At 35.3% G+C, this 27,929-nt stretch overlaps 1 protein-coding gene across 1 annotated transcript in view; it reads left to right on the top strand.

Moving 5' to 3' along the window:
• LOC114327407 (probable chitinase 10) overlaps positions 1-27,929 on the top strand; it is a 127,095-nt gene that overhangs the window by 55,760 nt on the left and 43,406 nt on the right. Inside the window, exons 17-28 of the mRNA XM_028276017.2 lie at positions 73-338; positions 1,380-1,721; positions 2,203-2,333; positions 3,750-3,982; positions 14,465-14,724; positions 16,471-16,682; positions 17,896-18,174; positions 18,233-18,407; positions 20,058-20,268; positions 20,338-20,699; positions 24,664-24,875; positions 25,410-25,688. Coding sequence (XP_028131818.1) covers positions 73-338; positions 1,380-1,721; positions 2,203-2,333; positions 3,750-3,982; positions 14,465-14,724; positions 16,471-16,682; positions 17,896-18,174; positions 18,233-18,407; positions 20,058-20,268; positions 20,338-20,699; positions 24,664-24,875; positions 25,410-25,688 — 2,962 coding nt within the window. The remainder of the gene's footprint in view (positions 1-72; positions 339-1,379; positions 1,722-2,202; positions 2,334-3,749; positions 3,983-14,464; positions 14,725-16,470; positions 16,683-17,895; positions 18,175-18,232; positions 18,408-20,057; positions 20,269-20,337; positions 20,700-24,663; positions 24,876-25,409; positions 25,689-27,929) is intronic.

The following is a 27,929-nucleotide window of genomic DNA, read 5'->3' on the forward strand; positions in this document are numbered from 1 at the left end:
TATAACCAAATATGCCAATATAAACAAACAATAATTTTATTTCAAATAAAAAATATTTTAACATTATTACAGACCGACTACAACAAAGAAACCCGTTGTAATACCACCGGAAGGTTCCGTCATCATTCCCCCACCAACTGTTGTACGGCCGGAACTAGATCCTACTGCCAAAAAATGCGAGGCCGGACATTATCAGCATGATCCTATGAATTGCAATGCTTTCTACAGATGTGTAGCTGGTGAATTAACGAAGCAATACTGCGCTGGTGGTTTGCACTGGAATAGGAATAAAAACGTGTGTGATTGGCCTGCTGAAGCCAGATGTATGGAGATGAATCGTAAGTAGAATTTTGTACAATTTTTAGAATTGAAGATTTGAAGTGTTTTGGAATCAAGGCATTCAAGAAATTTAAGGAAATTTAAGGTGATTTCACAGGCTCGAGAAACTCAAAGGAAATAGGTTTTAAGACATTCAAGTGGCTGAAGAAACTAGAGAAGCTTAAAGACCTAAAGAAAAGAAAACTTTATTATTCTTATACTATTTGACTTAAGGTATTTGACTCAGAACAATAAGAGGCTCAACACTTTAGTCATTGAAAAGACTAAAAAGACTTAAGACAATCTAGAAACTGAAAAAAAGGCAATTGGTTCATGTGGTTCAAGATACTAAAAGAGAACTCCCCAATTGTTTTTTAGCTGTAAAATGTGATGGAAGAAACTTAAAAGGTTTAAGTAATTCAAAATACTAAACAAAGTAACGCAAAAAACTTCTGAAATTCGACTGGAGATTTTCGACAAACTTATATTGTTTGACTCAAAGATACTTAAGTGACGAAATAATCTCTCTAGTTATTTTGAAGCTTTAAAATTTGAATCCTTTGAAACTCAAACGACATAAAGTAGGAACGTTAAAACAGCCAAGCTATTCAGAAGACTGAAGAATCTGAAGCAGAAGACTGAAGAAGAAGGAATTTAAAAGTTCAACAAGAAATGGAAGAAACTCGGTTAAAGAACCTGATAGATTTAATTTAATTAACAGATAAAGAGACTTGTATAAAATTGTAGATGATTTAACCGAAGAGACTAAAGAGGGTGAGGGGAAATATTCAATAAACTATATAATTATTTTGTAGCTTTATAACATGCATCTCTTGAGGATCCAAGAGACTTAGATTTATAACACCTCCAGAACTAGAATAAAATTCAAAAGACTTAAAGATTCAAATAATATAAGATACTGAAGGAACAACTGGTTTTCAGAATGTCATAATATTTTACTCAAAATAAATTTATTAACGGATTTAAGAGAGATACTAAACAACATCTAAAGTTATTTGGCAACTACAACGTTTAAAAACTTACTTTTTGTACTATTTCAGCGGGCCAACCTCCAACAAAGAAACCAACCAAAAAACCGACAACAACCTCTTGGCAAACTACTCGCCAAACTCAAACCACCCCAACTACTCGGCGACCAACCGTAGCCTCAATAAAGCCACCAATAGACAGCTCTTGTGACAGTGGAGCGTACTATCCCCACGAGCAGTGCAACCAGTTCTATGTCTGCTTCAATAACCACCTGGTTCAACAGACTTGTCCACCGGGACTTAATTTCCACGCTGAAAAAGGGATGTGTGATTGGACGTTCAAAGTGAAATGTTCTAATAGGAAGAAAATGGCGGAGAAGTATACTGTGATGCATGATAAATATCTTGCTAACCGTAAGTAGATTTTGGTATTTCCTCTGAGATCCTTAACGTCTATTCTGAACCATCTACATCAGCTATATACAGACTGTTTAATGTTTGATTAGATATAGGGAGAATCAAGGAAGCTCTGAAATCGGCATCATTGCTTATGAGAATGAGTTTTATTGCCACTGTAAAATGACGAATGACAGAATGAATCGGCGCGAATCAGCAGCGGGACTCCGTGCAACATAGTATTCTATTGTAGTATTCTACATAGAAACGAAGCGACCAAAATTATCGCATTCAATATCGTGAAAATATTGATGCACGGAGTGCCGGAGCACGCCAAAGCGATAGAAAATTTTCTACATGTAGTGTACTACATTGCACAGAGTCCCGCTGCTGGTGCATTAGGTGAGCAGCGATGAAGCAGTGTTGCCATTTGTAGGGCGTATATCTAATTTAAAACTAAACAGTCTGTATCAGTCTTTAACGATTTAAAAACTTTTAGGTCCTCAACCTTACAGCCGTTGTGAAGGTAATTCTTTTGCCCCATTACCAGGAAGTTGTTCTCAATTTATGCACTGTCAATGGAATAAATATGAGATTATGCAATGTGCACCTGGATTGCATTGGAATAACGTAAGTTTGTCATAATATAACGCCCATTTTTATGAATATTCTGCCTAAGCGGACATCCTTGAACTTGGTAAGAAGTGTTGAAAACACGAGTTTAGTTGATCCTTGTATACCTGCCATTGATGCATATCAAGTTAGGATTGATTAAAATGTTTTCAAAGCCATGGACAAGGTTTATTGTACTTAAAAGAAAAGATTCCTAGTAAGTGACGGAAAAATCAAAGAGGACATCTTTATAGATCCACAAATACAAGATTTCAAAAAATATATCAATTTTGAAAGCAGACTTAATGACTTAGATTAGAAAAAAAAGCATAAACGTGTTTATGGACCATATGGTTAAAAACTTGTTGAGAAACTATAAAGACGACAATTAAAAGGAATATGTCAAAAAATGACTGAAAGCCTAAAGTGATTTGGGTTGCTACATGTCTCTTATAATCCAATTTCTTGTTTCCCACTTGGACTTTTTCCCACAAAATCTTGAAGATGCTAGTGATAAACATGGAGAACGTTTCCATCAAGATATTTCAATTATTGAAAAACGATATCAAGGAAAGTCTGAGAATTCTGGCTATTGATGGGCAATTAAAATAGATGTGCCAGAAGCAAAATACTCAAGAAAATCTCTCATAGCCACCTTTTAATGTAATAAACCTTATACGGAAATAAGTAAAAAAATGTGTTATTTCTGTTTGACTGTCACAAGAAAACCATGCGTGTTAGAAAATAGTATATTGTACATGTATAACAAGAGAGAAAAAAGACATATTTCTCACGAGCGCAGAAGTTTGTTGAATCAAGCGAGGGAGAAATATGTCGTTTTCTCACGTGTTGTACATTGTACTTTTTCTATGGATGCGTTTTTGTCAAGAGTTCAAACTTCAAAATTAAATAATTTAGGTGCTTTTATGTAGATTATATGAAAAAATTGAAATAAAATACATATTATACACATAATATGTAGGTATTTAATATTCTTAATATTTATATACTTTTATTTATATAAAATTATAGTTACCAGTTATATTTGGACAGTTTTGAAAGGAAATTCCTGGTAAGTTTTGATTTAACACATTTTATTTGACAAACATATTTGTGTTTGTATTGTGCATGTTACCATAAAAACCGCGATTCTATGTATGGGACCCGTGAGAAAAAATATTTCTCACTGCAATGGCCGAATTTTCTCACTTCCTGAGAAATTGTTCGTTTTGAATGTATGTAAGTAGTGAGAGAAGTTGCATATTGTATAGCATCCATAGAAAAAAATTATTACATATCATTGTCAGTAAAACTTTTTGGGCAAAAGATTCTTGTTGTTGCCCAGTGTTATTTTTATAGTCTTTAAACTATCATATCAAAGTTGATGTAACTGAGTATGATCCTTATTTTTTTATTTTTACAAAACACATATAGGAAAAGAGAATTTGCGATTGGCCCCAAGCAGCCCACTGTTCAGAAGAAAGCGAGACTAATGATATCGACGCAGGGGAATCACCGAGTGCAAAACCTGAAGAAAGTACCCTTCCACCATGGCATAAACCAACTACAGTCTCTCCATATCCCGAATGGAGTCCACCAAGTACTACCAAATATCCAGAATGGACACCACCGAGTACCACACAATGGACACCGTCAGAGTCAAATGGGTATTTTTTTATTTAATACTAGCACTAATAATCGCAAGAAGGCGGCGTACAGTTCTTCTTCTTCTAAAATCAAACGAGACTCGTTAGTCTCTGGCACTTGTAGTAAGGCCTTTGTACCAAACGTATACAAACGTACCAAACATTTTTGTAAGGGATAGGGATGTACAGGATTTATATTAGCATCCAAAAAATAAGAGTAATCCAGATCGATTTAATTCCATATCTTGGTACTGGGGGTTGTTACCCCCGAAGATGGGGTTGATTAAGTTGAAACACTAATTACCGAAATATATTTATTTAAGTCACCATGTACGACAGTAACTAATTGGTGTCGGGATGGATAATGTCTCTACTCTAACCACGTCGGTTTCTGAATAATAAATAATATTTTTCTTTACTTTTTACGTATCTATAAATAAATCCCAATTGTTTGTTATGATTTCATATTGCAGAAGCAATGTCACCCATTTACGTAATGTAAACAGTACATGTAAATGATATTTGTTTGACTTTTAAAAATTAAATCAATATGGATTACTCTTATTTTTTGGATGCTAATATAAATCCTGTACACTTGTCCTTTTTCTTAAACTCAAATAAGTTCTTTAGCCTCAACGAAGACCAACAGTTTTCTAATTGGTAGTTTTAGGATCTCTTCTGGTTCAAACCTCAGTTGACCAGTGAATTCCTGCCTTACATCACTTACCACAATACAGTGGCATAGTATGTGTATTACAGCAGTATATTCTTCCATTTCGCACTTTCTGCACCGCGGTTCATTCACCTTACCTAGTTTGTATAGGTGGTTTCTGTAATGTTCAGTCACCATTTCAGTATAGCCTGGGCAGATTATCGGAGAATAGGCCATTTTTGGGAAAAGTTATTTACCAGCAATTTTATTGCTGGAATCGAATCTTAGGATTCTATATATTAATAATATAGGTATGCAAAGTCCGCAGATGGTGTGCTACTTTTTTTATAAACAAAATGGCGCCCGAAAATCGTGTGTTTTTTTCAAGTTTTGCTCTATAACTCCAAAGATTTAACCAAAAACACTCGAATAAAAATTTACCGTAATTAAATTCTGCATAGAGACGTGTTCTTCCCGATTTACTTGGACGAAAATTTTCCCCGGAAAATGCGGGTTTTTCCAACAAAATCTTTAATTTTTAACTAAAATTTTAGATAAGTAATTGTTTATCAATAATTAAATAACTCGGTAATATAAAAGCTCTTTTCGTGTAGATTATAATTCCTGAAGCCGATGGAAATTGAATGAACAGTTTATCAACAATTGAATTGTTAATTAAAAATTTACGGTCGCTAAAATAACCACAATAATTATGATACATAAGAACAACTACGATAAAATTGGATTATTTAAGCGGCCTCAGCAATATTTTAAAATTATAAACAATTTTTTGGCTTATAAACAAATAGAATATCTCGAGAAATATTAAATTAAATTAAATCATGAAAACGGTATTGGAAAAAAGCGGCAGGACGCTTCTTTTAAAAGAAAAAACGTTTAATTGTAATGAGTGGTTCCTGAGATACAACCGGTCAAAGTTGAACGGCATTTGCGGCAAATATATAAACAATAGGATCATAATTTTTGAACCATCACCTTTCTATTTTTGTCCTCTTTCTCCACACCAATTTTCATATCTTTAAAGTACTCATAACATATATTATTATAATAAAAACTATCGATATTACGAGTGAAAATTGCTAAAAATAGCAAAATTCAAATCAAAAATTAGGTTGGAGAAGATTTAATCTCAAAGTCCAAAATCGGTAGACGTTAAAAAATACATTTTCTCGGCTTCCCATGGAGCAATTTTCTTCTTTCTTTTTTTATTCCCAAGTAACTCGAGTAGAACCATCTAACTAACGCAATATTAAATGTCAAAGTTGCTTTTGTTTTGATATAATAAATTAATCTATTTATTATAACAAAAATTTTTAATTTGTTTAAATAAAGATTGTTTAACATACATACAATACAGCTTTCAAATGAGAATATGTTTTTTTAACGTTAAAAGGTACACTTGTAGTAGCCAGGGAGGTAGTGTCAAATTTAACCGGAGCATTTTAGCATGGCTGTTTTCTTTTTATTTAGTTAGGTGTTCCAAAGCTTATTAATAAATGATGTGTCAGCTGGCCCAAAACCGGGGATTTTAGCCAAGAAAACGTAAAATGTGAAACTTTATGGAAAAACGCTACAACGTATATGTCAAATATTTATCTCCGTGACATTTGTGTAAAATAGCCAAGAATACCTAGCTACTGGCTTTCACCCAGACGACTCGGGTTCAAATCCTGGCCCTGAAAATCTTTTTTGTTTTTAAAATTGACATTTTGATTTGAAAAATAATTATTTTTTGATAATACATATCACGCTTTTGTTATTTATACGACACAATATAAAAAAGTCTATGTCTTTTATAGAATCGTAAACTATGCATTTGATCATAATATGATAATATCCTAATATTATTATGATATGATTGACCTTTTTAATAAACAAAGTTGTACATAATCCCCCTAAAGTTTCCTTAGTTAGTACGACAAATCTATGTGAAAAAGGGGGTTGCCCCCCCCCCCCCCGACATTCTTTTTTATTTTTTTTACCCTAATGTTTCACTTTTCTATCACCAACCCCTTATTAATCTAAATATTTCCTTGTTCTCTATAATATTATAAAAATGAATGTTTGTCTGTATGCCCCTTATCGAGTCGTAAACTATGCATTTGATCATAATATGATGACCTCAAGCAAAGTTGTTGTACATGAACCCGGGAAGGTTTCTGAGTTAACCCTGCTGTCCCGTTCGAGTCAACTACACAAATGTACTGTTCGGGTCAATATGACCCAACTATGGTTTACGCTCCTTAATCGAAATAAAATAAGCTAATGGTGATAAATAAAACATTATTAACAATAAATTATGGTTATTTAAACAAAAATTATGTTGTTAATGTAAATTAAACCTTATTAACAAAAATAAAAGGTATTTTTTCTTTCAAAAAAGCCTAGTAACAAATATCTACAAAAATTTAATTCAGTTTACAGCTGGGACAGTAATAAAAAGAATGGATTTTACAAATATGTTTATGATATACAACATAATAAATTAGCCTTGTTATTGTTTTTAGGGCAAGTTTACAGCGTGCTCGTTTAGCAGGCGGAATTAAATTGTCCATAGACGGTTCACTAGCATTTCCATCTTGTCTTCTTGTTTCTGCTCGTGTCCTTTTTACCAGTTCGTAAGAGACTTCAGTTATTGGTATGATGAATGGTTTCATTAGTTTTTTCCTAATTCCTCAAGAAAAATTCGCCGTTTTGCCAGTTTATTGGTATTCCATTGGATATTTATTGATGCCCATAACACGACCGCGTTGTAGGCAGAAATGTCCAGCAGATTATAAAAAACAATCATTGGCCAGCGATTTACCCCTTCTCATATGTATACGTGCCAACAAGCTAATCTAGAGTAACCACTGCTCCCTTATTGGAATTGTAATCTAAAATAATCTGAGGCTTTTTAATTTGATGAAAGTGATGCATGATGCATCGATTCATGATGCAAAATACTCAGAAGAACAACATTTTATTATTTTTAGGAAAATTGTCAACAATAGTGGTATCTGGCGTGAAGCAAAAAAGACAAGATATGAACTCCTTCATTCGCGATTTTTGCTGATAGCTCCGGTTTATTTTACTTATAATCCCCGGCATTGTATCTACTTTTTTTTAGAAGAAATTGTCCTAAATTTTACGATGTAAAAAAGTTATTACACGTAATATGGTAGCCTTACAAATCACTACTCAAGTCACACATCACACGCATTCCTGTATAGATCTGCAATTCCAGAGCATAAGAAGTTTTACTGTTCATAATTACACAAAACCTAAACTTTTGTACCATATTTCGTTGGTTGGTTGGAATGTACCATTTGAAAGGAGAGCGGCCTCTAAAGGCAACTAGTTGCTTATCAGCGGTAACATTTTCATCAGAGTTAAAAAATCTTGGTACATTTTCTACCTATGTTTCAAAAATTGCACGTATTGCAAAAAGTTTATCAAACGTCTCTTATCTTCTCTAGTAGTTTTGTTCTCAAAACGTATTACTTGCAAACTTTTTGTAAATATATCCAGCGACATTTTTCATTGAAATATACTACCACCCGTTTCTTCATTCCACAAACTTTTAGTTGATTCACCATGGGACTTTAAACTCGAGCTAAAAATAAGGACCAATGTATACTTGGAAACCAACTTTATTCATGTCTTTCCAGTTGGTTCCAAAGAAATGCTGTCCGTACATGTTGGTCATATTTATAATTTGGTTTGCAACATCGTCCAGCTATACTACAATTCATTTTACAAGTTCTAGTTTGCAGAAACCTGTTTTTATTTACAGACGTGTCCTGCTGACAAACACACAGCTACTGCCAATATAGAATACTGCCAACTAAACACACATACACAAGTAATTTTTAACGGTTTAAATACGCGGGTCATATTGACCCGAACGTACCCTAGGTAACAATTTCATTTTTATAAAAAAATCAGGAAGTTTATTGTTTATCTCATATGCAATTGAAAGATCTCATATTAGGTAATAAAGTCACGAAACACCAAATCGTTACGCCGCGTAATAATTTGTAAAATAAGAAATAAATTATTTTTTGGGTCAAATAGACCCGAACAGGACAGCAGGGTAAATACGACCAATATAAGTAATCATTATTTACGCAGACACCACAAAAACAATATTGTTTATTAGAAAAAAAGTATACGCAATATTTTTGAGTATTTTTTGGCTTTCCGGTAATTTTTAGGTATTTAACTTTAAAACATTATTTTTTAGTTCTAAGGCGGTACGAAGTTTGCCGGGTCAGTTAGTTAGGCACCTAATAATAAAAAAATATCCTTGAATTATGTAGTTTGGCAAAGATTAAAAAGTATAAATCATTAATTTACGAATTTTACATTGTAAGAAAGAAGCGTAAGCTGAATATATATGATCAAATGCAAAGTTTACGATTCTATAAAAGACATTTATTGTGACACAGAGTTTTGTATATTGTGTCCTATAAATAATAAAAACGTGGTATTATCAAAAAATAATTATTTTCCAAATCAAAATGTCAATTTTAAAAACAAAAAAGATTTTCAGGGCCAGGATTTGAACCCGAGTCGTCTGGGTGAAAGCCAGTAGCTAGGTATTCTTGGCTATTTTACACATATGTCACGGAGATAAATATTTGACATATACGTTGTAGCGTTTTTTAATAAAGTTTCACATTTTACGTGTTCTTGGCTAAAATCCCCGGTTTTGGGCCAGCTGACACATCATTTGTTAATAAGCTTTGGAACACCTAACTAAATAAAAAGAAAACAGCCATGCTAAAATGCTCCGGTTAAATTTGACACTACCTCCCTGGCTATAGTAAGTTTATCTAAAAAAAGTCTACAACTGGAAAAAATATGTAGTTTTCTTTTCTTTATAAATAAATCAATCTATTATAACAAAACAAAAGCAAGTTTGACATTTAATAATGCATTAGTTAGATGGATCTACTCGAGTTACTTGGGAACAATAAAGAATGAAGAAAATTGCTCCAAGGGAAGCCGAGAAAATGCATTTTTTTTAACGTATACCAATTTTGAACTTTGAAATTACATTTTCTCCAACCTAATTTTTTATTGGAATTTTGCTATTTTTGGCAATTTTCACTCGTAATATCGATAGTTTTTATTAGAATAATATATATTATGAGTATTTTAAAGATATGAAAATTGGTGTGGAGAAAAGGACAAAAATAAAAAGGTGATGGTTCGAAAATTATAATCCTATTGTTTATATCTTTGCCGTAAATGCCAGTCAACTTTGACCGGTTGTATCTCAGGAACCACTCATCACAATTAAACATTTTTTCTTTTAAAAGAAGCGTCCTGCCGCTTTTTTCCAAATACCGTATTTATTATTTAATTTAATTTAATATTTCCTGAGATATTATATTTGTTTGTAAGTCAAAAAATTGTTTATAATTTTAAAATATTCCTGAGGCCGACTAAATAGTCCAATTTCAATTCTGTAAAGTACATTAGATAGGTACAGCGTGATTTTATACAAAAATCGTAGTTATTCTTATGTATCTTAATTATTGTGGTTATCATAGTGACCGTAAATTTTTAATTACCAATTCAATTATTGCTAAACTGTTTATTTAATTTTCATCGGCTTCTGAAATTATAATCTATACGAAAAGGGCTTTTATGTTAACAAGTTATTTAATTATTGATGAACAATTACTTATCTAAAATTTTAGATGAAAATTAAATATTTTGTTGGAAAACCCCGCATTTTCTGGGGGAAATTTTCGTCGAAGTAAATCGGGAAAAACACGTCTCTATGAAGAATTTACTTACGGTGAATTTTTATTTGAGTGTTTTTGGTGTAAAGTTAAAATCTTTGGCGTTATAAAGCAAAAATTAAAAAAAAGCACGATTTTCGGGCGCCATTTTGTTTATAAAAAAAGTAGCACACCCTCTGCGGACTTTGCATACCTATATTATTAATATATACAATCATAAGATTCGATTCCAGCAATAAAATTGCTGGTATATAACTTTTCCTTGTATTTGCTAATTCGCCCAGAGTAGTAACCGTTTTGATATCTCGTTAATTGAGGTTCATCAAACTGTTCGAGAGTTTTTTATCAATATTCTTGATTATTTTTTTAGTCTGGATTTGCCCTTGAGTGACTCTCCATTTCTTTTGATGATTCCTCATGAGCTATTCCTGAACCTCGTTTTTCGTAGCATCTTTAATGATGCTACAGAAAGGTCCTGGGTCTTCAAAAGTTTCTCTCGAGACTTGTCTTGCCAACATATCTTCTCGTTCATTCCCATGACCCGGCACCCATATTAAAGACACTTTATTGTCTTTTGCCAAGTTGGTGAGAAGATCTTTGCAGTTCCTCACGAGTTTTGATTTCTTGAGTGGGTTCTTTGACGTACAGCTTTATATGTTCATGTATACTGGTTTGTAAAATAAATTCCATTGCGCAGAAATCTCTTGAGTCTGTTCTGTTTGTTTTAATTCTTATTTATTGACATAAGATGCTCTTCTTTTTCTTAAGGTACTTATCCGCTCCGGATATTGGCGATCAGCATGACTATCCTAACATTGCTTATCCGGTTGAACGTATTGAACAACTTTCTCAGGTTTTGAAACAAAGACATTCTCCTTCTTCCTGGTTTTCGCTTTTCAAATATTTTGCACTGAAGAATGAGTTGTAATAATAGTCGAGGCATTGAAGCACAAAACAAGGCCTTACTGTCGATTTTTGCCGCAGTAAGACGGATTTTAATGCAGTTTGGTGCGTTGGATTCGTGAAAATGTCAGGAAACTTTGTGAACTAATGTAATGAATAAGAAATCTCAAATTGCATTTGTACATGAGAAAAATGCATTTCAAAAGTGCATTTTGAAATAGGCAATTATTATAAATTTGTAACTCGGTAAATAGTAGGAAAAATTGACTCAATTTTCTTACTCGGGGGGTTTTTGGGGTCGCTGAAAACGAATATGAGGTCGGCGAGAGTGTGCAAACTACCTGGTGCCTGCAGCGGGTGTAATAAACGTCTTCCTGTGGAGTATTGTGGTAATTTATCATATAATTGGCTTAAACTCATTACTCTGGGGTTTTTGGGGTCGCTGAAAATGAATATGAGGTCGGCGAGAGTGTGCAAAGTACCCGGTGCCTGCAGCGGGTGTAATAAACGTCTTCCTCTGGAGTATTATGGCAATTTATCATATAATTAGTTTAAACTCGTTACTCGGGGGGTTTTTGGGGTCGCTGAAAATGAATATGAGGTCGGCGAGAGTGTGCAAACTACCTGGTGCCTGCAGCGGGTGTAATAAACGTCTTCCTCTGGAGCATTGTGCTAATTTATCATATAATTGGCTTAATCTCATTACTCGGTGGGTTTTTGGGGTCGCTGAAAATGAATATGAGGTCGGCGAGAGTGTGCAAACTACCTGGTGCCTGCAGCGGGTGTAATAAACGTCTTCCTCTGGACTATTATGGTAATTTGTTAAATAATTGGCCCACACTTATTACTCGGGGGTCTTTGGGGTAACTGAAAATAAATATCGCGACGACTAAGTTCTAATTTCATAAGATATTATAAAAAACATGATTATTTTGTTCAGGATCTCCATTTTTTTTAATTTGGCGCTTAAAATTATGTTGGCAGTATTGATACATTCTTGACTAATTTCATTTAGCATTTATTGCCTTTCTCGCTCACACGTTTGTATACACTAATATAACGGCTACACGTAAAACAAGTTTAAAAACTATTTATAAATACGGTAATTTACGAGAACAGCAAAAACGGTGTTACTCGCTCAGGTACTCGTGTCGAATTTTTTCGTAAAAAATATTAATTAATATATTTTTGAACAAATCATTTTAGTAAAATATTTCTATGATAGTGTTTATAGTATAGTGTCGGGAACCCCCCGAGTAATGAGTTTAAGCCAATTATATGATAAATTACCAAAATACTCCAGAGGAAGACGTTTATTACACCCGCTGCAGGCACCAGGTACTTTGCACACTCTCGCCGACCTCATATTCATTTTCAACGACCCCAAAAACCCCCCGAGTAATGAATTTAAGCCAATTATATGATAAATTACCACAATACTCCAGAGGAAGACGTTTATTACACCCGCTGAAGGAACCAGGTACTTTGCACACTCTCGCCGACCTCATATTCATTTTCAGCGACCCCAAAAACCCCCCGAGTAATGAGTTTAAGCCAATTATATGATAAATTACCACAAAACTCCAGAGGAAGACGTTTATTACACCCGTTGCAGGCACCAGGTAATTTGCACACTCTCGCCGACCTCATATTCGTTTTCAGCGACCCCAAAAACCCCCGAGTAAGAAAATTGAGTCAATTGTTCCTACTATTTACCGAGTTACAAATTTATAATAATTGCCTATTTCAAAATGCACTTCTGAAATGCATTTTTCTGATGTACAAATGCAACTTGAGATTTCTTATTCATTAAATTAGTTCACAAAGTTTCCTGACATTCTCACGAATCCAACGCACCAATCCGCATAGAGCAAGGACACACCAGGCGGCGCGCGCCGAATCGACGTCGAGGCAGCGTAAAACACATGGCGCGGTATAACAGCGGCAGCTATGCTACGATTTAAAGTATTTGTATTTCGTTGTTGCCAAATTTAGTCGCGTGTTGGCTGCTGTACGATACGATGTCTGAAAGTTATGACGATTTGTCTTTTGTAATAAATACAAGTTTATTTTATGTTAGATTAAAGAAAGAAAGAAACGCAGATATTGGATACATCCGATCATAAAGGAACGAAATTATAAGGGATTTTTTACACATTATATTAACGAAATTAATATAATAAAGGCCCAGAGATATTTTTTAATTTTACAAGAATGTCTAAATAATCTTTTCAGGAGTTATTAGTGTTATTAATAGGAGTTATTAATCATCAAATAAAATTATATATAAATTATTAGCATAAACTGTATTATCTAAAATTGTAAAGACAAGGCCTGTAGAGCATAATAAATAAAATAATAAATAAATAAATAAAATAATAAATAATAATAAATAAGGTTTTTTTTATTATTTTGTTTGAATATTCATCAATGCGCATATCCCAAATAGCTGGTCTCATCTGAATTTCATTAATTAATTTTTCTACATGTGTATTTCCCATCACAAAAACACGATCTGACAACACTCACTACAGAATTCGCTAGAAAACAGCTGAAACGTCTGTGTTGCACCACGATACACGCATTTATGATATGCCGTCGAAGTCATAAAACCGATTGGCGGTGGATGGGTTCCAGGATATGTCGCCAGAAAGCCGCTGCATCGAAAATTTTAAGAGCGTCAGGTGTGTGTTACTGCATCAAAGTATAGTAAGGGATGCGTCGCTATCGACATCTCAGCGGGGGTTCAGTCGACGTACGCCACCCCGTCTGTGTTACCTCTTAAAATCCGTTTTACTGCAAAAAAATCGACACCTCAATCCTTCAATGCCTCGACTATAAGCCATATTATTATACATATCTGTTCTTTTTTTATAGCATGGCCAAAATATTCCAATTTGGGCTGTTTGATTGTGTTTCTCTCTTTGTCGTTTCTCTTTGTGAATTGTAATTTCACATTCCGTCACTTTACTCAGATGATCCATCCATGAAATTCTTAAAATGCGTCTATACCATCTGATGATAGAGATTTTGGTACCAAGTGATAAATTGTGACTTCTGAAAAAAGACTTCATCTTTACGAACGTTGATCTTGCTTTTCCTATGTGTTGTTTTTTTACTATTTTTAATATCACCAACTTTTTGTTCTGTTTTGTATTTTTGGATAGAATTTTATTTGACACAATATTTCAGAAACGAATGGGAATGGCACCCTCCAATCCCTCCAACGTCTGAAAAACCCCCACTACCAGAGCCACTGAAACCGTTATCTGGGTACTTTAAAGTAGTGTGTTACTTCACAAACTGGGCTTGGTATAGACAAGGGTACGGCAAATATCTACCAGAAGATATAGACGAGAACCTCTGCACACACGTCGTTTATGGATTTGCTGTTTTGGATTATTCCAACTATGTGATCAAAGCACACGATTCCTGGGCTGATTTTGATAATCGTAAGTTACTTTATCAATTGTTTAACATACTTTTAAATATTCTTTATACCGCGTGGTGTCGGGCCGTCACCTGGCTAGCACAACTGATTTGCCTTGTTGCAATGTGAACGATAAAGATCGCGTTTTGCGTTCTTTGATGGTGTCTAAACTCTAATATGTACAATAATAATATCGTAAAGCCAAAAGTTGCTTGTAAATACTAAGTCTATAGTTTCTTAGAGTTTTATAGACACATAATTTCTGCTGACCCTATAGGCGAGGAAATGAAGCACTACACCTCTAACTTTTTTAAAGTAAAACGTATCGTTATGAAACCTTTTGCATTCGATTCGGAAGAGCTTCAGAAAAATTCTTGACTACTTGGCATGAGGGACAAATAAAAATTGCAGTTTAAATTTTCATGCTCGGGGGGTTTTTAAGGTCGCTGAATAGGAATATCGTTTCGGCGAAGCTCTAAGATGTACCTGGTACCCGGTATCCCGGTATGCACGTCGTCACCTGAAGTTTTATGGAAATTCTCTATGAAAATCGTTGAAACTAGATATCCCGAGATTTTTGAGATCGCTAAACATGAATATTGCTTCGGTGATGCTGTACGAGATACCTGGTGCCCGAAATCTAAGTCATCTCCTGTAGATTTATGAAAATTCATTATGAAACTAGTTAAAATTTATTATCTCGGGGTATTGCAGGTCGCTGAACACGAATATTGCATCGAAGATTCTGTACGAGGTACCTGGTGGCCGACGTCTACGTCATATCCTGGAGTTTTATGGAAATTCGTTATAAAATTCAACAGTGAGTAGATTATTTTAGTTCAGAGCGTGAATTATAAAAAAATGGAAATTTCTTTAGATTTAATAATAATTTTTTTTAGATATAAAGATTTCAGAACCTCGGGTATATATGTAACTCTCAGTAACTTTAAAAACCTCGTAATAACAAATTTCAGAAAATTTGATTACAAATTTCCATAAAATTTCCGGAGACGACGTCGATACCTACAGGGCGCCAGGTACCTGTACAGCATCTTCGATGCAATATTCGTGTTCAGGGATCTCAAAAACACCGAGATAATAAATTTTAACTATTTTTATAACGAATTTTCATAAAATTTCATGAGATGACGTAGATACCACAGCATCGCCGAAGCAATATTCGTGTTCAACGACCTACAAAAACCACGTATTAACAAGTTTCAACGATCTTCATCATGAATTTCCATAAAACTCTAGGAGACAACGTGCATTCCGGGATACCGGGGCCTAGGTACCTCTTACAGGTTCGCCGACCCGATATTCCTGTTCAGCGACCTCAAAAACCCCGCGTATGAAAAGTGAAATCATCACTTTGGAAAATGGATTTTCCGCCTACAAAACTGCAATTTTCATTTGTTCCTCATGCCAAGTAGTCAAAAATTTTCCTGAAGCTCTCCCGAATCGAGTGCAAAAGGATTCATAACGATCCGTCTTTACTTAGGTACTTTAAAAAAATTATAGGTTTAGGCGATTTTAGTGCTTTATTTCCTCACCTACTACAGGTTCGCGCAAGAGGTTTTTCGACTGTTAACAAACACACATATTGGTTATTTGAAATTGAACAGATTCATGCAATATTTTTGGTTAATACCATGTTATTTTCAAGCTTATAGTTTAATAATTAAATTTAACTTGAGTATTTAAAAAGCCCCAAGTGGGATATTCCACAACCTTCCAAAAAATTGCACAATTACCTTTTAATTTTCAGAATTTTACAAGAGAGTAGTGGAATATAAAGCGAAAGGTGTTAAGGTTTCAATTGCGATCGGTGGATGGAACGATTCCTTGGGAGATAAATACTCGAAACTGGTAAATAATCCAGCTGCAAGACGAAGGTTCATTGAGCATGTACTTAAGTTCTTAGAAAAACACAACTTTGATGGTTTGGATCTGGATTGGGAGTATCCAAAATGTTGGCAGGTAAAGTAGTGTTTGCTTTATAATATCACAACTCTACCTTACCTTAGTGTTTCACTATAGAAAATACATACATAAGTCACTATTCAATAGAAGAACATTGATGTTTAATTATATGCAGAAGCCCTTATGCATGAAGCAGTCTCAGAATGGCAAGGGACATATCCATTGGCGGCAGAAGAATCAACAACTTAAGGTACGCAGATGATACAACGCTTTCCGCCGAATCCTTGGAAGAATTGACAGAGCTGTTAGAACGAATAGAACGAATGAGTTTGGAAGGAGGACTGTCCATATATTAACTAAAAGCAAGATTATGGTCAAAGATGGAAGAAATAACAACCAGCTAGATATTGTCAGAATCAATTGCATCGAAGTGGTAAATCAATTGGTGTATCTTGGCACCCTCATAACGAATTCCGCAAGATGTACCAGAAAAAATAAAAAGAAGGTCAGCCATGACCAAGGGAGCAATGACGAAGCTCATCAAAGTATGGAGAAGCTATAACAATGGTCATCTTATTTTGTCTATGGGAGCGTTCAAGTATTACGTAACGCGATTTTTGAATTGACCCCCCTCCCCCCCCCCTACGTAACGCACTGTAAGGGGCGTTCAACTATTACGTAACGCAATTTTTGAAGATTTTTGACCCCCCCCAACCTGCGTTACGTAATACTTGAACAGTCCCTATACAGATTTGAATGCTGGTCTTTGAAGGAAGTTAATACACTATATGAAGGAAGTGATCACACTATAGAAGCGTTTTAAATGTGTTGCTGGCTAAGAATATTGCGAATACCCTAGAACGCAAGAAGAACCCGGCAGCTGCACTTTACAAGTAGGCTTCGAAAAATCGTGATCGAAAAAACCACCGCTTACTTTGATCATGTGGTGCAGAGATGGTCTGAAGAAGCTGACATTGCAGAGGATGGTACAAGGAATGAGAGCCCGAGAAAGATCACCAACAAGGTATGTGGACCACATTACAAAAATTGCTTCCAAACATTACAAAAGAGGTCGAAGCTGGACTAAACATTTGCTTCATAGTTGCATAGGATAGAGAAAGATGGAGACAATTTAAGAGAAATCATTGAAAATTCAAGGTGGCACGATGTCTGAATCGGACGACTGACAAGGAAGATTGAACAGAATTCTGTAACTTATCTTTGGGAATTGTAATACTTAGATATTTAATAAAACTACAAACATTTTCAGGTGGACTGTAAGAAAGGCCCCGATTCTGACAAACCAGCTTTCGCAGAGTTCGTAAAGGAGCTCAAAGAAGCCTTTAAACCGAAAGGGTACTTGCTAACAGCTGCAGTTTCACCTAGCAAAACTGTTATCGATGCTGGGTACGACGTGCCATCTATCGCTGAGAATCTGGACTGGGTCGCCGTGATGACCTACGATTTCCACGGACAGTGGGACAAGAAAACCGGACATGTCGCTCCGTTATTCTATCATCCCGACGATGAAGTAGCATTCTTTAACTCGGTAAGTTTCAACTATCTTTTTCTTATGTATACAGGTAAAACTAATATCTTGGTTCTAGAATTTTTCCGTACACTACTGGATCTCAGAGGGTGTGCCACGAAGGAAACTTATAATGGGAATGCCTTTGTACGGTCAATCTTTCCGTTTGGAGAAAGAAAGTGAGAACGGACTAAATGCAAATGCCCCAGGTCCAGGAGAGGCAGGAGAATACACCAGAGCTGCAGGATTTTTAGGTAAAGCATTTCCTTTTCTGAATCAACAAAAAATGTAGACATATAAACGTTTTTCTTGATATGATCTCTTTCTCTCCTCTCTCTCTCTCTCTCTCTCTCTCTCTCTCTCTCTCTCTCTCTCTCTCTCTCTCTCTCTCTCTCTCTCTCTCTCTCTCTCTCTCTCTATCTCTCTCTATCTCTCTCTATCTCTCTCTATCAGTCTCTCTCTTTAATTCTCTCTAGCAAACTTTACTCGTCCGCTGCCACTTCATCCTCCCTTCTTTTCCGTGGCCTTTCTTTTGGTCTTGCTCCTTACATTTTACTATCTAAGCCATATCTCGGCAATTGTTTGGCCTCAATTCTCACTACACGACCACCTCATCGAAGTTTTTGAAGTTTAACGAATTCTGAGATAGGTGCCTCTTTGAACAGTTGGTAGAGCTCATGGTTGTACCTGGATCTCTATAGGTCCAAATAATATCTTCCTTAGGACTTCTCTTTCTAAATCTTTCAGCTTTCCCCTTGTGTTTTCTGTCATCACACATGTCTCGCATCCTTAATATAATATTGGCACAGTATAAAGAGGGACAGTAGAACCATTCTCCGAAAAATTGGAAGTAAAATCTTTAGTCGCGAATGGCGACCGCGCAATGTTCTCAGTCGCTTTTGCCCCACTCTCGCATGGCTAGTCGCATAGAAACTTACGGGTTTTAACAGGGAAAACCCGCATCCACCACTGGTGAATTACCAATTGCGAACTGCCGGTATTACTTCTTGAGATCAAAGTGCCGACATGGAAGAGGTTTTACTGTCCCTCTTTATACTGTGCTATTGGCCTGATAATAATTTCTTCTTTGAATTTCTGGTTCTTCTGTTCCATCCGTGCTGAATGCAACTCCCAGATATGTGAAACGTTCTACTGTTTCAATCTCTCTTCAGTCCTGATCCTCAGAGGGAGTGTAGTGGTCATCGTGCTGTGTATTGTCCAACTCCAAAGATCTACATCTCTAGTGATTTCTTTTAACTCATGCATAGGTGTTTTGCATATTCCTGTAATTTGGTCGATTAATTTTGTTGGGAATATTTCTCGTGATCGTCGGCCTTCTAGCATTCTTTTGATAAGTCTTTCCATGTTTTCTGTATCTGCTCTCATAACATATTTTGATTGTTGAAGATGGACTTTGATGGAGAGCCGCTTTCTGACCTTTAGCTCATTTAAAATTGAATTTTTTGTCTTGTGGTCGGTCCACAGAATTCGTAACATTCTTCTCCGACAGAACATTTTAGTAGCGTTTATCTTTCTTCTTTCAGCTTTTCTTACGGTAAAAGATTCACATCCGTATGTCAGGTTGGGAATATTAACCAGATGATCAACCATCAATATCGTCCTCTAATTCTACTGTGCGCCTGTTTCCCCGAGCTGTTTCTTGTCTTCGCTTTGTAACGGCGTAACCAGGATGATCCTAAGGGGGGGATTACAACTTCAAAATGGCTTGATTTGTCAACAACACATATTGGTGTTAAGCGTATAAAACTCAAAGTAGATTCCAATGGGGGGGGTTATAACCCCCAAAACCACCCCCTGGTTACGCCTATGTCGCTTTGTTGTTTCTTCTTATTCAGTGAATGTTAATGTCAAAATAAACAAATCAATCGATTTTTTTGTTTTAGCCTACTACGAAATATGTGACATGATTAAAAATAGAGGTTATACCGTAGTACAAGATCCTACAGGTGCCATGGGTCCCTACGCATATAAAGGAAACCAGTGGCTCTCATTCGACGATCAAGCAATGATAAGGAAAAAATCTGAATACATTAGACGCATGGACTTGGGAGGTGGTATGATATGGGCCTTGGATCTGGATGATTTCAAAGATAGGTATGTAAAAATGTTACGTTTGTTATACGTTGAAATGTGTTATTATTCTTTCTTATTTTTCTTATTCAGGTGTGGACAAGGCCGACATCCGCTACTGACAATAATCAGAAACACTTTAGCCGATCCAGGTACCGGTGAACAAGAGCCCATTGATGACCTATATACTCCGGCAGTGCAACCAGCAGAAGCTGTCGAAATAGAAGAAGAAAAAAGAGGCACCACTCATTCCGAACCACTGGTAGATGCTTCTTCAGAGTACAAAGTGGTCTGCTACTTTACCAACTGGGCGTGGTATCGACAAGGAGTAGGAAAATATCTTCCACAAGACATTGATCCGGATCTTTGTACCCACATTGTCTACGGATTTGCTGTGTTGAACACCGATGAATTGGTAATCAAACCGCATGACAGTTGGGCTGATTTTGATAACAGTATGTATATCTTTAATAGTATTTAATTTTTTAACGTTTAAATAATCGAACAGGAAAATACGTCATGTTATTCTTCTTCACTTCACGTTACGGCCACATAACACTGTTCCGGGGATGTGTTGGATGCGTGTGATAACTTTAGTATCCACGGAAACAAATAAAATAAAACGTAAAACAACTGTTAATGATATTTATTTCGGTAAAAAGTGTAAGGGTCTGGATGATGTAATTGATTAGATATGGTATTTCGTTTTGTATACATAAAAACTGAAAGAGGTTTAGGCAATTAATAATATAAAAAGGGTTTTGAATATTATGAGCGGAAAAAATGTAAATTTTAAATAAATGTAAATTGTGTATTATTTCATTTAGGGAGAAAAGTTATTAAAAATTAGTAATTAAAATGAGTAATTCAAAAATAGTAATTGTAGCTTGTCGCTTGAAAACGGCTGCTCTGAAAAGTTCACTTGATTTACATCCATTCCATTCTTTCAGGTTGCGCAGCCACGATATTCTGCGTCTCCCTGTTTTTTTGAAGTGAAAACTTCTTTAGGGACGTTGTGCGATTTTTGGATAGGGGAAAAGCATTGAATTCGCGACCGTCATCGCGACCGTCATTGCGACCGTCATCGCTTATGCTATATATTATTTGTATGTATATATAAATTGTATAGAAGTATTTAAATTTAAAATAAATGTAAAACCTATTTTAGGATGGGGAAAAAGACCGTCATAGCGACCGTCATCTCTTCGACGAAATAAATTTTGTACGTATCTATATTATGTGTATCTATACATAAATTGTATAGAAATATTTAAATTTAAAATAAATGTAAAACCTATTTTTCGATAGGGAAAAAGGATTTATTTCGCGACCGTCATCGCGACCGTCATCTCTTCGGCGAAATAAATTTTGTACGTATATGTATTGAAGTGAAAACTTCTTTAGGGACGTTGTGCACTTTCTGGATGGGAAAAGTATTAAATTGGCGACCGTCATTGCGACCGTCATCGCTTCGATGAAATAAATTTTTGAAGTGGAAACTTCTTGAGGGTCGTTGTGCACTTTTTGGATGGGGAAAAATTATTCAATTAGCGACCGTCATCGTTTCGACGAAATAAATTTTTGAAGTGAAAATTTCTTTAGGGACGTTGTGCACTTTTTAGATAGGGAAAAATTATTAAATTAGCGAACGTCACCGCGACCGTCATCGCTTCGGCAAAATAAATTTTTAAAGTGAAAACTTCTTTTGGGGACGTTGTGCACTTTTTAGGTGGGGAAGAAGTATTGAATTAGCGACCGTCATCGCGACCGCAATCGCTTTGGCGAAATAAATTTTTGAAGTGAAAACTTCTTTAGGGACGTTGTGCACTTTTTGGATGGGGAAAAATTATTAAATTTGGATGGCGAGAAAGTAATAAATAAGCGACCGTCATCGCTTCGACGAAATAAACATTTGAAGTAAAAACTTCTTTAGGGACGTTGTGCTCTTTTTGGATGGATAAAAGTATTAAATTATCGACCGTCATCGCTTCGATGAAATAAATTCGTGAAGTGAAAACTTCTCGAGGAACGTTGTGCACTTTTTGGATGGGCGAAAAGTATTGAATTATGGACCGTCATCGCTTCGACGAAATAAATATTTGAAGTGAAACTTCTTTAGGGACGTTGTGCACTTTTTCGATGGAAAAAAGCATTAAATTAGCGACCGTCATCGCTTCGATGAAATCAATTTTTGAAGTGGAAACTTTTTGAGGGACGTTGTGCACTTTTTGGATGGGGAAAATATAAATTAGCGTCTTTATCGCTTCGACGAAATAAATTTTTGAAGTGGCAACTTCTTTAGGGACGTTGTGCACTTTTTGGATGGGGAAAAATTATTAAATTAGCGACCGTCATCGCTTCGACGAAATACATTTTTGAAGTGACAACTTCTTTAGGGACGTTGTGCACTTTTTGGCATAGGCGTAACCAGGGGGGGGTTTTGGGGGTTATAACCCCCCCCATTGGGATGTACATTGAGCTATATGCGCTTAACACCATACCCTTCAGAGACCTTCCAGTAGTTGTAACCCCCCCCCTTTCCAATAGTTATAACCCCCCCTTAGGATCATCCTGGTTACGCCTATGCTTTTTGGATGGGGAAAAATTATTAAATTTGGATTGGGAGAAAGTAATAAATAAGCGACCGTCATCGCTTCGACGAAATAAACATTTGAAGTAAAAACTTCTTTAGGGACGTTGTGCTCTTTTTGGATGGAAAAAAGTATTAAATTATCGACCGTCATCGCTTCGATGAAATAAATTCGTGAAGTGAAAACTTCTCGAGGAACGTTGTGCACTTTTTGGATGGGCGAAAAGTATTGAATTATGGACCGTCATCGCTTCGACGAAATAAATATTTGAAGTGAAACTTCTTTAGGGACGTTGTGCACTTTTTCGATGGAAAAAAGCATTAAATTAGCGACCGTCATCGCTTCGATGAAATCAATTTTTGAAGTGGAAACTTTTTGAGGGACGTTGTGCACTTTTTGGATGGGGAAAATATAAATTAGCGTCCTTTATCGCTTCGACGAAATAAATTTTTGAAGTAGCAACTTCTTTAGGGGCGTTGTGCACTTTTTGGATGGGGAAAAATTATTAAATTAGCGACCGTCATCGCTTCGACGAAATACATTTTTGAAGTGAAAACTTCTTTAGGAACGTTGTGCACTTTTGGATGGGGGAAAATATTGAATGAAGGACCGTCATCGCTTCGACGAAATAAATATTTGAAGTGAAACTTATTTAGGGACGTTGTGCACTTCTTCGATGTAAAAAAGTATTAAATTCGCGACCGTCATCGCTTCGACGAAATAAATTTTTAAGTGAAAACTTTTATAGGGACGTTGTGCACTTTTTGTATGGAGGAAAAGTATTGAATTAGGGCCGTAATCGCTTCGACAAAATAAATATTTGAAGTGAAACTTATTTAGGGACGTTGTGTACCTTTTCGATGTAAAAAGTATTAAATTAGCGACTATCATCGCTTCGACTAAATAAATATTTGAAGTGAAAACTTCTTGAGGGACGTTGTGCACTTTTTGGATGGGGAAAAAGTAGTAAATTGGCGACCGTTATCGCTTCGACGAAATAAATTTTTGAATTGAAAATTTCTTTAGGGACGTTGTGCACTTCGATCTTAAAAAGTATTGAATTTGCGACCGTCATCACTTCGCTGAAATAAATTTTGTACATATATAAATTATGTGTATGTATACATAAATAGCATATAGGGCATACGCATCGCGTATATGGTATATGATATAGGTATAGCACTTCTTTTAGGATGGGGTAAAAGCATTATGAGCTCGTAATTTATATACTATAAGAAGTTTTCACTTCTGTCGGCACTCCCACGAGTGCCTTTAATTTTTTTTTTCCTTGACTCTTTCCCCGCATAATCAATTGGAGCAAGTTGTATCTCTCTCCACGTGTAATATATCCGAGATATTCCAATTTTCTAGTTTTGATTTTGTATTTAAGACTTCCATTTATTTATTCATCTTTCTCAGAACCTCTTTGTTCGTTACGTGTTCTGTCCATGATATTTTAACTTGTAGCTATTGTAACTTGTCGCTACAACACCATAAAAAGTATTAAGCGAAGTATTACACTTTACATGAATTAGGAATCTACAGATGCAGTTTTCTATATGGAAGGCAAAATATATGTATTAAATAAACACATAATCTATGTTAGGCAAATGATAATGAGTGGGTTCGAAAGAGAAAATCTTGAAGAAAGTTCTGGCCTTCGGGATTCTCTAGTTATTTTTTGGAATATCGCCATTACCTTGTTTAATAAAGGGATAGAGACTTTTGTTAACTAAGATCGAGTATACTTGAAAAGTTGTTTACAGTTATTAGTGTTTTCTATGCTTTCTTCGTGGGCAACACGAGCTTCCATATTTTCTTTTTTTAGAGTTCTACGAGAAAGTAACAGCTTTGAAAGCTAAAGGAATAAAAGTATTAATAGCTATAGGCGGATGGAACGACTCCGCTGGTGACAAATATTCTAAATTGGTCAACAGCCCATCGGCAAGAAGACGCTTCGTGACGCATGTTGTAGATTTCATAGAGCAAAACAACTTTGATGGTCTAGATCTTGATTGGGAGTATCCAAAATGTTGGCAAGTAAGTAAAAGATTATCCCTTCTCAATCCGTTATGCATTTTCAAGGATTGTTGCTGACTAATATATGAGGTCTTCAGAGCAACAGCGGCCTAAGCCACAAATTGAGCATTTTAGATTAATATATCAATAAAAGCAGCAACATTAAATCTTCGGATTAGCAGAGGCCTTACACAACCTACCAGTTGAGTCCCTGAATCTTTACCCGTGCGTCATCATGTAAAGCATACGAAATAAATCGGAAATTGAAATTTACTAAACGCAACAGCAAGTGACAGTAAGTGACTTGCTGTTGCGTTTAGTAAATTTCAAATTCCGACTTATCATCGACTTATTTCGTCTGCTTTAAATGATGACGCACGGGTAAAGACTCGTGGACTCAACTGTATATTTGGCTAAATGGCGCTACATAATTTGTAGCGTCATCTCATATACATAATAGAAATACGAATGCAAAGATTGCATTTTTATCAAAACTTTGTTTTTGTGCTTAGGCCCCTGTTGCTCTGATATCCTCATTTTTCTATTGTATCTTAGGTGGACTGCAAAAAAGGACCATCCTCCGACAAAGAAGCCTTCTCAGAGCTAGTGAAAGAACTGTATGAAGCCTTCCAACCCAAAGGCTTGCTTCTATCTGCTGCAGTTTCGCCCAGTAAACGAGTTATCGATGAAGGTTATGATGTTCCACTACTATCGAAATATTTGGACTGGATAGCAGTTATGTGTTACGATTATCACGGACAGTGGGACAAAGTAACAGGTCACGTTTCCCCTATGTACGAGCATCCTGAAGACAGTAATGAATTCTTTAATACCGTAAGTATATAGACATTTAAAATTGTTGAATTTGTTTATTTTAAAACTAAGATGCAATAATAAGTAGGTATTCTACACGATTTATTTACAGTCTTGATAGACTGAGCAAGTCATAACCTTGTTAAAATTTAAAAGTTGTTAAAATTTAAATCCATTTCCAATAATTATAAACACTTCTTCCTCTCCTATTCTTCTTTTTGTGTAGACACGACCCTGTCTGTTTTTTCAATGTGCCTCCAGTAAGTGGTCATTACGTCGTTTTTGTGGTCTACCCACTGATCGACTGCCTATTTGGGAACCGTTTCTCACCATATTTACTAGTAAAACCTCGATACAACGGACTAATTGGGGGATGGAATGTCCGTTAAAGCCGAAAGTCCGTTATATAAAAATAGGTTTAAAATCATTCAAATTTTTTTTGAAAATATCGTCTGCTGTATTTATATACAGTGTACAAATCTGTAATTGAACAAGGAATCAAGTTTCTTTTGCTACTTTTTTACTTTTCTACTTCATCTATACCTAAACTTTTTTTTTGGTTGCCAAAATTATTCACTGAGCTCTGGGTTGAATAAACGATGTATTTTTTGTCAAAAACATAGAAATTACCATCTTCAAAATGTCGAATATTTTCAATGGGGTAAGCAGGAGCGCTGTCTAAAATCAACAAAAATTTCATCTCTTTCGGCGGTATTTCCCGTTTCTTCTCTTGAAATTTTCTCACTGCAGATACAGGTACAAAAATATCTGTGATGAACCATGCCTTATTAGAGCTATAATATGAAACGGGCAGATAATGCATTATATCTTTGACAGCTCTAGGTTTACGAGATTTGTCAACAATTATAGCAGTCAATCCAAACGATCCATCGGCGTTAGCACAAAGCAGGACCGAGAACCTGTCCTTGCTGATTTTTCTTCCAGAATTCGGTTTTCAATTTTTGAAGTTATACTTCTTTAGGCACGACGGTGAATTTTTACATTCCCTGGCGCATGCGCACACCGACAGTATGTTGTTAGTTGCTAAATTATCCAATGTATTATTGTATCAGCGCAACTAAGGTTTGAAAATAATATATTAGTGTTTTTAGTAAATATATTTATTATTTTTGTGTCTTTGGATTTGTCTTCCTTGGGAGTAAGATAATAAGTATTTTAAACATTTTTATATTTAATACTTCACTTGATCTACTTGTCACTGTCGTTTGTAATTACGTCCCAGAAGCCGTAAAAACAAAACCCGGATGGGTTATTGGTAGAGCATTCGACTACATAACGCTAAGGTCCCGGGTTCAAATCCTGACACGGACGATATTGTTATCCTTTTTTTTAATTTTTGGTGTTTTAATAAAAAAAATTTGAAAGTGGTAATATCAAAATTAGTTTATTTATTAAATAAAATAGAAATAAACTTTTAAGTATATTTATTTTCAACTTCCATACAGATCCTCAAGTCGGAAATATTACAAAATAATATGCTAATGACATATAAAAGAATAAACTATCATCATGTAAACTTAGATGTATCTACTGCAGATTGGGCAGATATGTTGAATGGTAAGGATGTTAACAAACAGTGGGAAATTTTTGAAAATTTTCTGAATGAATCCATGCGCACGAACTCTCATTATGTGCAACGTAGATGTAATCCTAATAAGCCATGGATAAGTGCAGAAATATTTGAAATTATAAAATTTAAAAAGTCATTATGGAAAAAGTATTTACGAAGTAAAACGAATGCTGACTACCTCAATCATCGAACTTTTTCTAATAACTTAACATCAACTATTTTTAAATCTAAACAAAATTTTGAAAACCAACTGTCCTCAAATAAGAACAAAAAACCTCTTTATAAATATGTCAGAAATTCTATTTTATCTAAAGTTTCGTTACCTATTTTAAAAACCGAAACAGGCGAACCAACCTCAGTGAAAATGGAAGTTGCTACTATTTTTGCCAAAAAATTTCAAGAAGTGTTTACAATCGAGGAGGCTCTTCCGAATACTTTACGTGTTGTTTCTACAAGAAGTAACTACGATATTAGTGACATAGACTTTGATCCAGAGATTCTTAAACAAAAAATTTTGTGTTTAAAATCCTTTTCCGCTCCCGGATTAGACGGTTTCGCCGCAATTTTATTTAAGAAGTGTGCAAACTCGATTATCCATCCGTTAAGTTTTATAATGAAAACCTCATTTTTGTCACACACTTTACCTGATGGTTGGAAAATCTCTAGTGTTA

The sequence above is a fragment of the Diabrotica virgifera genome, chromosome 2 (assembly GCF_917563875.1).
Source record: "Diabrotica virgifera virgifera chromosome 2, PGI_DIABVI_V3a".
Taxonomy (NCBI): domain Eukaryota; kingdom Metazoa; phylum Arthropoda; class Insecta; order Coleoptera; family Chrysomelidae; genus Diabrotica; species Diabrotica virgifera.